Below are 12,207 nucleotides of genomic sequence, written 5' to 3'. Positions count from 1 at the left end.
AAAAGACAAGTACTTGCAAAGCACCTCATTTGTGTTTCTCTTCTGTTTAGATCCAGTAAAAAATAGAGACAACGGTACGTTATTTTTTTTATTAAGTCTGCAATAAAACCCAACATAAATAAATGACTCTGATTTGGACATGTAGATGTGTATATCTATTTGTTTGTCCTAAAGTAAATTAAGTATTTTAGGAAACATTGTCAGCATGGTCACCAGCAAGTGTTGGTGGCTGCACTCAGAAACCAATAAAAAACATTGGTACTGAAGACCTCTGTCCATTCTTCAGTCCCTTTTTGAAAACCGATGGCTGGCATGCTGCCTACAGGGAATGCCGTTGGTTTGTATTTAAAAAATCCCTTTGTATTATTCCCCTGCCCTAACCTCTGTCTACCTGTCCACCTGTCCTGAGACTGTGAGCGCCTCAGGGCAGGGACTATCTTTGGAAGTATGGAAACATCTAGCACTATGTGAATGTTACCAGCACCAGAAAACAATACTAATAATTTCCATGGGCTCCCCTATCTGTCTGTATCCACCTGGATCTCTTGTTTTATATTTAGATCACAAACTCTCTGGGGCCGCTGGGTATTTTTGTGTTCTATGTTTGTGCAGCACTCAGCACAGTGGGGCTGTGATCCCCTGGGACTGACTGTAATACAATTAACAACATTTGTAATAATTTGGAGTGTCTCAGCCCCACTCTTTAATTGCCCAGAAGAGCTGCTACAACAGAGGTGAGCAAACTATGGCCTGTGGGCCACATTCGGCCTGTGGGACTGTCCTGCTTGGCCTTGAGCTCCTGGCCTGGGAGGCTAGCCCCCAGCCCCTACCCTACTGTTCTCCCTTCCCCACAGTCTCAGCTTGCCTTGCTGCCGGGACAATGCTCTGGGCGGTGGGGCTGCTAGCTCTTGCCTGGCAGCACAGCTGCAGAGCTGGCCTGACCCAGTGCTCTGTGCTGCACAGTGGCATGGCTGGCTCCAGCCAGGTGGGACGGCTGCCTTTCCTGATGCTCTGTGTTGCCAGCCACTGGTGCTCCAGGCAGCATGGTAAGGGGGCAGTGAGCAGGAGGGGTTGGATAGAGGGCAGGGGAGTTTGGGGTGGTGGTTGGCGGCAGGGGTGTGGATAGGGGTTGGGGCAGTCAGAGGACAGGGAACGGGAGTTGAAGGGGGGCAGAGGTCCCGGGGGGCAGTCAGGAAGGAGAGGAAGGGTTGGATGGGGCGGTGGGGGGCAGTCAGGGGTGGGGAGTCCAGGAGCGGTCTGGGGACAGGGAGCAGGGGGCATGGATGGGGCAGGGGTCCCGGAGGGGGCATCAGGAATGAGAGGAGGGGTTGGATGGGGCAGGAGTCCCAGGGGGGCTGTCAGGGGACGAGAAGCAGGGGGGTCAGATAGGAGGCAGGGGCTGGGCCATGCCTGGCTGTCTGGGGAGGCACAGCCTCCCCTTACTGGCCCTCCATACAATTTCAGAAGCCCGATGTGGCCCTCAGGCTAAAAAGTTTGCCCGCCCCTGTGCTACAGAGCGCTGCAGAGACTAAGGCTATGGCTATGCTGCGCAGCTTACAGCGGTGTGGCTGCGCTGCTGCAACTGCACAGCTGTAAAGTGCGCAGCGTAGCCACTCTTTGTTGCCGGGCGAGAGCTCCCCTGGTGACAAAACAAAACCACCCCCAATGAGAAGCGGTAGCTTTATTGACAGGAGCACGGCTCTTGCCCACAAAGCCCTGTTCACACCAGCGCTTTTTGTTGTTCAAACTTTTATCATTCAAGGGGATTTTTTTCACACCCCGGAGTGACAGAAGTTTTAACAATGAAAGTGCCAGTGTAGACAAAGCCTTAGAGTGTTGGCTGTACATCCCCCATCTCCTGCTGCCTTGAGAGATGAATAACTAGGAGCAGGAAATTAATTTAGGTCTCGCCACAGGCAGTGCAGGGCAAAAAGCAACCACAAAATGTTTGATTCTTCCCTGGTGTAATTCCACTGCTGCTAATGAAATTACACCAGTAATTACTCTGCCCTTTTATGTTCTGCGTTTCCAAGTTACATAGCTTACCCCAGCCTCTCCTGGTAGCCTTCTTAGCTCCTGAACGACAATAAGTGTGTTACATAGTCACTGGCTTGCCCTCCAGCTGGAGAAGTAGGGTTACAGGTGCTCTGAACATAATCACAACCAGGTCTTGGTGGGATGGATGAGAGTAGCTCTCTGTCCATTTATTCATCTACAATATTTCTGGTGCACCCATCATTGCACAGTCAGTTTCAGATTCAAGATGAAGAATGCATTGAAACTGCTCATTAAAGACTCCCCTTTCTTATTCCACCTGCCTGTACACAGGTCATTCTTCAGCTTTCGTTACTGAGAGGAGGAGTGATGGATATGGCAATTTCCTGCAATATCTTGGGGGAAATCTTATTGAATGAAGGTTAAGCATCTTTAGAGTCCATTGCATCAAATGCAAAGGGTATGTAGTATTGTGGGCCTGGATACTGAAAGGACTATATTGAACAACGTAGCAGGTAAGAATAAACTTTGGGATAATACATGTGAAGTGGATTTCCCGTGAAATAACTAGGGGGAGGTGAATGCAAAGTCTTCTCCCCCCGCCCCCACCTCCAGTTATGCAAAAATCCAGCTTTTAAAGGTATGTCCCGAGGACAGAGTGATTGTCTGCTGAGAACCTGTTCTACAGCCCCAACATCAACGGCCCAAACTGTATAAAAGAGGGATTCGCAGATTAATGGGGATGCTTGTTTTGAGCTAACACTTCCCATAAACCAGAAGCACCAGTGTGGACAGTGCCATGTCAGCAAGAGAGCTTCTCCTCCTGACATGGCTACCGCTGTGGAGGTGGTTTTATTGTTGATAGGAGAGCTTTCTCCCGTTGGCACAGAACGGCTACATGGATGATCTTATAGCAGCGCTGCTGCATCGGTACATCTGTGCCACTCTGAGCTTTCTAGTGTAGACATGGCCTGAAAGTCAGCAAAAATAATCTGTCTCCAGGGTTCTAGCATCTGACATCAGGGTGACTCAGTAGAAGAGCTCTGCACAGTCTTATAATATGCCAACCTACCAAGCACCTCTATTATCTTTCCATTATGTCACTGGTGTGTGTGGTTGTGCGCACACACACACACTTTCCCACTTAATGGCTTGAACCTGCCGCCTATATCTATGTTCAGACCTGTGATGGGGAGTACCCCCCACCTGCTCTGCAAGAGCTGAATTAGGCCAAATTAGCCAATGAAGCTGCCTAGACTATATGGAGGGGGCTAATTGTAACACCTTTGAAATCAGTAGAGTTAGGGCAGCTTTAAGAAGTGTCATACAGTGATTATTCCATCCCAATAAGTCTTTATCATGCAGTAATGCACCATGCCATAAGCAGCTGACCATTGAAGAGAGAGCCCATCTAGACATTCTGCCTGATGTAAAAAGCACAGCAGAGGGTGTGGCTGATCTTTGCAAAAGCACTTTAATCAACAGAGCGATAACATTTCTGTGCACACGATCAGAGGCTGTACTCAGACAGCACTTTCATCTTGTTGGGGAGCCTGGTTCATTTTATGTCCCACACAGAGACTTGGCCTCAGATCTAATCAATCAATTTGGAGGCTGATATGATTTCTTTGTGGGCAGTCCCTACAAGTTCTGCTTATCCATCGATCATTAGCAAGGGTACATGGAGCAGCCTAAGTATGCATGACCATGAGTCCCACCAGCTCTGTACCATGCCAGTGCTGAGTGTCATGCCTGTATATGTCAGTCAATGGATCTCTCTGCAACAAAGATAAAGCTCATCTGTGCAGGTGACAGAGTTTTCTCGGATGCTGGTCCTAGACAAAAACAACGAGAAGTCCTTGTGAGACCTAACAAATTTATTTGGACATAAGCTTTTGTGGGATATAACCCACTTCATCAGATGCACGGAGTGGAAAATCCAGTAAGCAGGTATAAATATACAGCACATGAAAAGATGGGAGTTGCCTTACCAAGTAGGGGGGTCAGTGCTAACGAGGCCAATTCAATTAGTGGGGGATGTAGCCCATTCCCAACAGTTGACAAGAGAAGGGTGAAAGCTTACGCCCAAATATATTTGTTAGTCTCTAAGGTGCCACAAGGACTCCTCGTTGTTTTTACTGATACAGACTAACACAGCTACCCCTCTGAAACTGGGTCCTAGACAGTGGCATGAACTACCTCAGGAGATAAGGACAATTGCAAACCTCACCACCTTCCGCTCCAAGTGCAGAGGAGTGTGTACATTAATAAGCAAAACAAATCGCCCCCCTACCCAAACAAGACACTCTGTTGCACACACTTCTCTCATTCTCTCTGCAGGGGGAGAACTAACAATCAGACATGCCAAACCCACAAAAAAACCCACAGAAATTGGGCTTGTTATTAGCTTAATTGGCTTGTGAGTTGTTTGTTGGCTAGTATTTGGCTTGTAGCTTGTTGTACCTTGTTGCTTCTTTTTTTTGATTGGCTCCTGGCAAGCAGGGGCAAGAAGGGATGGGCAAGGGGGGGAGAGAGTTGGGGTGCACAGAAGGTCCACCACAGTCCTAGACAGCATGCAGGGGGAATCTAGTCACATACAGTGTTGGGGTTCTTAGGGATTGGCTTGTTTTGGCCCAGTTCTGAAATGGGATTAGCTTGATTTTTGGCTCATTGTGAAAGTCGGAGTGCCAATTTACGGCATGAAAGTTGGCAACAGTGCTAACAATGCGTGACAGCTGTTAGTCACATTGCATACACCACTGGAAAGCACTCAGATACTACGGTGATGAGCACAGTTTAAGAACCCATATAGAATAGTCAGATTTGTATATGAAATAGTCTGAGGGATGGTACCATGTCCCACAGTGAACTGAGAGTTCCTTCAGAGCATTGAAGACAACAAGAAGTTTGCCAGTTGCTATTAGAGACAGTTGTGCCACTCTGTATCCACTGATCAACAGGGAACTATGGCTTAGGGTGAAACATTACAGAACAGGGACAGCCCTTCCAAAGGCAAGACTGCAACTAAGTTTCCATTTTAAACTCCAATTTGCTCCCTCTTCCCCTTGATAGAACCCCCTTCTCTCCTACCCTGCAAAGCCTCAAAAATCACCCTCAAAATTATCTGGTTATAGCTGTGGCTAGGACAGATTTTAATTTTTTTGCTAACTTTGAAGCAAACGGGACAAGGGGGTTCTGATTTATGACATCCCAAATAGAGATGTCGGGGGTTTCACATAATTCTTCGGATAGAAAGGACAGTGATAAAATCTACTTTACTGGACTCCCTTAGCGGAGATACCCAGGTCCAAAATATAGTTTTTAAAATTTGATTTTTAAGAGTTATTTAAATTTCACTCTGTAACGCTGCCAGGAAGGTCAGCTCTGGTAATCTGAACACAAGACATCATGTGATTGCTGGAGACCTTAGCTTTCATTTTTTTCTAAAATGTAAGTACTCAGCCCTTTTCCTTGCAAAGAGAGAGCTAAAAGTGTAATGTGGTCAACTTGGAAGGCTCGTCAAAGGGGGGGGGGGATTTTTCCACTGGAAGGTTCACAAGTAGGTCTCCCTATTTCTGTGGTTGCAGGAGGTTCAGGGGAATGGGATAACAGTTACCCCCATCAAAGCCCTGTTCTCAGCCAGTCCTTTCTCCTAGTGAACCTCCTGATGAACAATAAGGAAGTTGTTCTTAGTTCTACAGTCCTCACCCCAACTCTCTTGCCAGCCATAGGCAGCCAGCTCCAGTCCTTCAAACATCACGCAATTGAAAGGAATGGGGCTATATTCCTATGCACGTCCTGGTCCCTGCAGGAGAGGAGCCTTGTTCCTGTGGACCTACAGAAGTTTGCAGGAATTCAGCTCCCTTTATGTGTACCCACGGGAAGCCTTCCCTCCAAGAATGGGTGGAGATGTTAGTAGCAGAAGTTGATGCAGTCAGCAGACCCACGAGGTATTCTTTCCCCTGGACCTCCTAAGGACTTCCAGCTTGAGCCTCCCCTCTTGCAAAACTCACAGGATTTGTGGGAACAGGTCAGGGCTCCTCTCCAGCCAACCTTAGGGCCATTTAAAAGAAACTGAGGAAATTCCCCCCACAAAAAACTTCAGTAATGTGAAGTTACAGCTGCAGGCTCATCAATGGTTTGAATGCATATGGCCTTTCAGGAATGTTAGAAATTAAAAAACAAACAACAAAACACAATACTTAAATGTTAGAAACCCAGTCAATTCAGAGTTGCATTTTTTAAGCCAGGCACCTTAACTCTGTTTCACAGCAATATCATGACAAAAGAATCAGAAAGACACACTAACTTATCCATCTCAAATGAAGTTTCCCTTGATAGGTAGCCACAAAAAGCTAGAAAGCTTCAGTCTTAATCATACAGTAATGCTGCTGCTTTCCAGCTTTCCTAATGGTCATACCCAGTGCACATCAAAGGGTTTTACAAAAAGTCTTGGTTAGACAAATACCACCAGCCTGAAAACAATCATTCCTCACATTTCATTAAGGGTCCAGTTCTCTCAGGTGCTGAGGGCACTCAGGGCCAGATAGGCACCTAATGGGAATTTCAAAAGCAGCTAAGTGATTCAATAGGAGTTAAGTACCTAACCTGCTAAGGACACTTTAAAAACCCACTAGGTGCTTATTAGCATCTTTAGACACCTAAAGGCCTGTAAAAATCTGGCCCTCCTTGCCTTACAAGATCATGCTCTATTTGGAAACGAAAGATGGCATTCATGTGCCTCTAAAATGGAATACAGCAGATTAACTAATAGTTCTGAGTGCTTGGAGATCCTTGAGTGGAAAGGACCGGCATTAGGTAACTATTCAAATGCCATTAGATACAGAGCTAGCATGTGACTATATACAAACCTCAAAGACCTAGATAATGATATTAAAGCATTTACCTAAAATGAGCAAAGGTCAGTGTGGTGCCAAAACAGCACACTAAGTACTGGAGATAGGTATGCATGAAATAAATTATAAAGCCAGTGTTCTACGGTGCACATTTTCTATACCTGCAGTGTAGGCAGACATTTCTAAAGCGATGGAGATAGGCACTCAGATACTATGGTGATGAGGACCATATAAGTAGGGTGACCATACATTCCATTTTGCCCAGGACAGTCCCTTTTTTAAGCCCTGTCCCAGCCGTCCTGACTTTTTTGGAAAAAGTGGACCTTTGTCTCATTTGGTCTTGCCAACTTGATCAGTTGGTAAGAGCAAATGGGACAAAAGCCCACTTTTTCCAAAAAAGTGGGGTGCAGATGAACATGGGGGAGAGGGGGTGCGAGTGGCAATGCCAGCCTGGGGTGGAAGGCAGGGCTCTGGCGTAGGGGAGAGCAGGGCTCAGGTGAACAGCTCAGGCCCTGTGAGGAAGAGAGGGAGGCTTGGGTGAGTGGCTCCAGCCAGCCCTGGTGTGGGAGGTGCTTGGGCCAGCCCTGCACGGTGTCTCGTTTTCCTTTGGGAAATATGGTCATCCTACGTATAAGTAACTTGAATGACAGATAACAGTAATTTGATTTACTTGTTCGAGAAGTACCCTTTAACTCTAAATTTCCTGGGTTTCTAACACCTGTTTTTGTTTTTCATTCAACTAGTATTTTTAAGAGGTGATATGCTCTGAAGCCACACATGTCTCTGCAACCTTAACTTCACCTTCTAGTTGTGTGCGTATAGGAATTGTATATGCCATGAGAGAGAGAAGAATACAAAAGGACAGAGTGATCTGAACTCAGCAGGGATAGCTGAGGGGGAAACCGTCCCTTCCAGTGTGGGGCAAGGGGGTTCTGGGAGGGAGAAGGACAGAGAAATTTCCCTCCCAGTGTGGACACTGGAGTTCCAAACTGTTATATAGTGGATTGTTATATGACAGCTTGGGACAGACCGCACCCCCCCCAAAAACAGAACAGAGAAGGTAGAGACGTGTGTAAGTGTTCAAGGGCTGGTTGGGTCTACAGCCATTAAGTCTCATTGCTGTGGGTTTGTGCTGTTGTCTGGGCATATGTGTGATCAGAGCTGCAGGGTCTGTGTGCACAGAAATGTAGCCTCTGTGTGTACAAGCTGTGTGGTTGGTTTGGCAGGAATGTTCAGGATGTTGTGTGTGTGTTTCTTAGGAGGTCTGTGTATCAATGATAACATGCTGTTGCATAATTTACAAGCAGTTGGAAGTGCAGTACCCAGAACAAGAGAAGTCAGAAAGCTCAGTTACCATCAGACCTGTTCAAAACCATTTCCACAAGTGTGAGAGTGCAGTGCTAGCCAGAGGCCCTGTGCTAACAACCATGTTGCCAAGGTCACTGGTGGCCACCAGGAAAGTCCTCTGCTGTGTAGAAGCTGTCACCACCCAGCTCCTCCTCTTCCTCCTCCATTTCCAGCTCCTTGTTCATCATGGACTGCACCTGTGGAGGAGAAGAAAGTGGTCAAGTCACCCTCCAATGCCATAACACTGGAACCCAGAGATAGCACCACAACCACTTCTGCCAGCTCTGAAAACTGAAGTACAGGACAAGGCTTGGGTCTCCGTTAAAAACAGTGGGGACTGTCTCCCTGGGAGAGGGGAGTAATGAAATGTATCCTCTTTCTGCCCTTCCTTCTCTTTTGTCTTTACTGTAATCCCCTCCTATCTCCTGTTGTGCCCGCACCAACCCTCGCCATCCCCACGGTCTCTCACTTCACAAGCTTTTAGTTCTCTGTATTTTAAAAACCTCCCATTGCTGATAGATCATTCTCTGTCCATGATCTTCCCTCACAATTCCAGACACTGTCTTGTAGGACTTGTGTACCCCACCATCTCCTGCTGTATCCTTCCCGTCCACACACTGACCCTACCCTCCAGCCTTGTTTCCCCAACCTGCCATGTCCTGCCCCTTTAAAACATACTCAGACTCTGTCAACCAGGGCATTCTTCCCCTGTCCTATCCTCCTCCTTCCAAGTGCCAAGGCTCATGGCCAGAGGAATATTCATGGCTTCACTGCAGCTCCGGACTGCTCAGCCACAATTCTGCTGCAGACCTAAAAGACAGGCTTGGTATGTCCCCCCAAACACTCCATACCTGCAGCAACATGAACTGCAAGGGGTCATCGGGCTTCTCATACACCAAGTTTTCAGTGATCTCCTGAGAAAGAAAGTAAGAGTGTTATTAGATTTTCCTGCTGAAGGTGGGTAATAGGTTCAAGGATGCAGAAAGTTCTGCCAAGGGCAGGGACGCTCTGTCTTTTGGGATGAGCTTACTGAGTATTGGGGATGTGGTACTGGATGTATGGAAAAATAAAGAGGTGTGAACAAGTAACAGGGAGCTTGTAAATACTGGTATTGATAGAAACAGGTACAGGAACATTTGGAAAATGTGAACAAATACAATGAGCTGGACTGGACAATATGTTGTGGGAATCGGATGCTAAGTTTACTCAACCACTGGCAATTATTGTTCAGAACCCACGGGAAATGCTGGAGGCACTAAGGATTGGAACAAAGCTAATATGTTACTGGTCTGCTGAAAAAGAAAGAAGAGTGATCCAGGCAATTACCTTCGTAAGTCTAACTGCTGTTCCTGGATTTTAGTATGTGTTCTATTATTTTTAGCTGTAAACATTTTGAAGCATAACAGGATCATGAGCAATAATGCAGGACCTGGGCTCAAAAAGACAATAAAAAGCCAGCTTCGTTTCCTCTGCAGGTAGCAGCAGGAGATGAAGAACTCACCACACTCTCCTTTCAAAAACACTCACTGCCTTCCTTCCCGGGAGCCAGGGGATGAAGGATACCCTCCCTCCTGGCTCAGTGGAGGCAGGGGGCACCAGAGAAAGGAAGGCGAGACTCTTGGCTAAGGCTCTGGACTGTGACTTAGGAGACTTGAATTCAATTTGTGCTTCTTTCCCTGTGACCCTGGGCATGTCAAATGGACTTGTACCTCAGTTCCTCATCTGTAACATGGATTTAATAATAGTTCATTTCTCCTACCCTTGACAGTCCCTGCCCTAAATCTAGATAGACAATCACAGGACAAGGCCCTGATCTTGTTTTGGCCCTCCAGGTACTGCTGGAGTAATAAATAATAGATTATGCATAAAAATACTTTCAAATGGCTTCAGTGCAGGGATTTTTGTGGGGGAGTGAGAAAGAAGGATGGAGAAACAGAATCCTCCTTGCCTCTCATTTGTGTTGTCACATCAATATGGAGTCTCCATCCTGGTCAATTGTACATAAGCCATTTGCAGGGGTGGAAATGGAGAGCACCAAGGATACGCTGCCCCCAACTCCACTAACTGCATACAGCATATATCCCCCCTACCCTCCAGCCACACTTTGCTTGGATATGGCCCTGCTGCTTGGAGATGGGAATGCCTGTCAGATACATTTCTTTTTGTCCCAATTCTCTTCCCCTTCCTGCATGCTGTCATCAGAAGATGATATAATGCTGCATCACCAAATAGTATCATGACCTGGGGTGACAGCCCCCTGACTGGTCAAGTTCCCTTCCTTACTTAGATCTGCATTAACCACTGGAAATGATCAGCCTTCCAATTTCCATGGTTTGGCCATGAGCCAATATGAGGCAAGCACCGGAGGGAGCCTGTGCACAGACATTTGATTCAGTACAATGCTGACAAGCTAACTTTAGGTCAAGTGAGTCAGTGGGGGAAGAGGAGGAGATGGAAAGGAAAAGTTCACCTGAAATATCTGCAGAATGTTATGTTTCTCCATGTACATAAGGGAAACTTCAAAGGGGTCTTCATACACCATAGGCTCTTCAGCTTCTGGTGATTTGACCACTGCTGCTGATTCAGCCACAGGTGTTTCGACTATAGTCTCTGCTGGCTCAGCCACAGGTGGCTTGCCCACAAACGGTGACAATTCATACACAGGTACTTGGGCTACAGCTGGCAATTCAGCCACGGATGATTCAGCCTCAGCCTCTGGAAATTCAGCCATGAGTAATCTGGCCACAGACTCTGGCAATTCATCTGTAGGTAACTGGTCCACGGAGGTTGGCAATTCGACTATAGGTGATTGGTCCACTGATGTCGGCAATTCAACTATAGGTGACTGGTCCCCCGGTGACTCAATCACTGCTGCTGGTGATTCGACAGGCTCCTGCACTTCAGTCATTCCTACTTCTTCAGGCTCTGGCTAAAACGTTTAACACATTTTAAAAACTATTTTAAATGCGTAGAGTTGTGCACTAGACTCATTACGTTACTGCACCGTTTTAGACGACAGTGGGATGAGGTCCAGTATTCCTTTGTAGCTACAGCTCCTACCGCACTCTGCCAATGTTATGGAGGGGAGGGAAATGAATGTACAGAGAGCAACGATTTGCCCAAATTAACACACAGCTTCAGTGTGACAAACTGATAGCTGGCAGCATGGCTCCATGGTTCTGTTTTGGGATTTACATTTTATCAGACAGACATTGTGCAGGGTGAGAGTGTAGAGCATGCAGCAGGGGTGTGTGTGAGAGCAAGGGGGTGATAGGTTGGGGAATGTGGGGGGCAATGTGTGTGTGTGTGTGTGTGTGTGAGATGTAGAGGGGGCAGCAGGGGTGTGTGAGCAAGGGGCTGAGAGGTCGGGCAATGCGGGTTGCAGAGTGTGTGGGAGGGATGTAAAGGGGGCAGCAGTATGGGGAGGGGGCCCAGGCTGGGGGGCAATGCCAGGGGACACGGGTGAGCTGGGCACAGTGCCTGGGGGCGCATATGATGCGGGCGGCGCAGGGGCTGCGGGAGGGTGTTACACCGGGGGGGGGGGCTGTCCGGGGAGGCGTAGCGCGCCGGGGTCTCACCTGCCCCGGCCCCTCCATCCCGGAGCAGAAGCGCGTTTCATCGCCCAGCCGTCCCGGCCTTTTATGTCTCTCGGCACTCTCCGTATGGGGGGGGGGGGACAGACGCTAGCGGCGGTCGCCATGGGAACAGCAGACCTCTAGCTCCGCCCCCTTTGTCCGCACGGAGCAGGGGCGGGGCCGAAACTCGTGGAAGTCACGTGGCTGCCCGGCCTTACGGCTCCTGCCGGCCATCTCGGAATGGGGCGGAAGGGGCTTGAGTTCTAGGGGTGGACGGACACGTGCTGCAGGGGCTGGGCTCGTGCCGCAGCCGGGAGCGGGGCGCTCTGCGCCGCCGGCGGCTGCAGCATCCCCCGCAGGGGGCGTGGCGAGGGCAGGGGGCGGGCCCGGGCCCTGCTGTGGGTGTGGCGCGCGCTGGCTGCAGGAGAGGAGTC

The 12,207-nt window shown here is 48.3% G+C and overlaps 1 protein-coding gene across 1 annotated transcript; it reads right to left on the bottom strand.

Moving 5' to 3' along the window:
- Positions 1-4,470: 4,470 nt before the first annotated feature.
- TEX55 (testis expressed 55) lies at positions 4,471-11,853 on the bottom strand. Its single transcript, XM_030533476.1, has 4 exons — positions 11,777-11,853; positions 10,669-11,127; positions 9,050-9,112; positions 4,471-8,395 (listed from the first exon to the last, which is right to left on the bottom strand). Exons 1-4 carry the CDS (start codon positions 11,792-11,794, stop codon positions 8,291-8,293), a joined length of 645 nt encoding a protein of 214 aa, XP_030389336.1. The 5' UTR covers positions 11,795-11,853; the 3' UTR covers positions 4,471-8,290.
- Between the last annotated feature and the right edge of the window lie 354 nt (positions 11,854-12,207).

The sequence above is a fragment of the Gopherus evgoodei genome, chromosome 1 (assembly GCF_007399415.2).
Source record: "Gopherus evgoodei ecotype Sinaloan lineage chromosome 1, rGopEvg1_v1.p, whole genome shotgun sequence".
Classification (NCBI taxonomy): domain Eukaryota; kingdom Metazoa; phylum Chordata; order Testudines; family Testudinidae; genus Gopherus; species Gopherus evgoodei.
This window is presented reverse-complemented; position numbering and strand designations above follow the sequence as displayed.

Bases quoted from the DNA above. Each gene is read 5' to 3' on its own strand.
- TEX55 (XM_030533476.1), bottom strand. The intron at 9,113-10,668 runs GTGAACTTTTCC...TTTCTTTCTCAG, and splicing joins ACATTCTGCAGATATTTCAG to GAGATCACTGAAAACTTGGT. The intron at 8,396-9,049 runs GTATGGAGTGTT...TCTCCTCCACAG, and splicing joins TGCAGTTCATGTTGCTGCAG to GTGCAGTCCATGATGAACAA.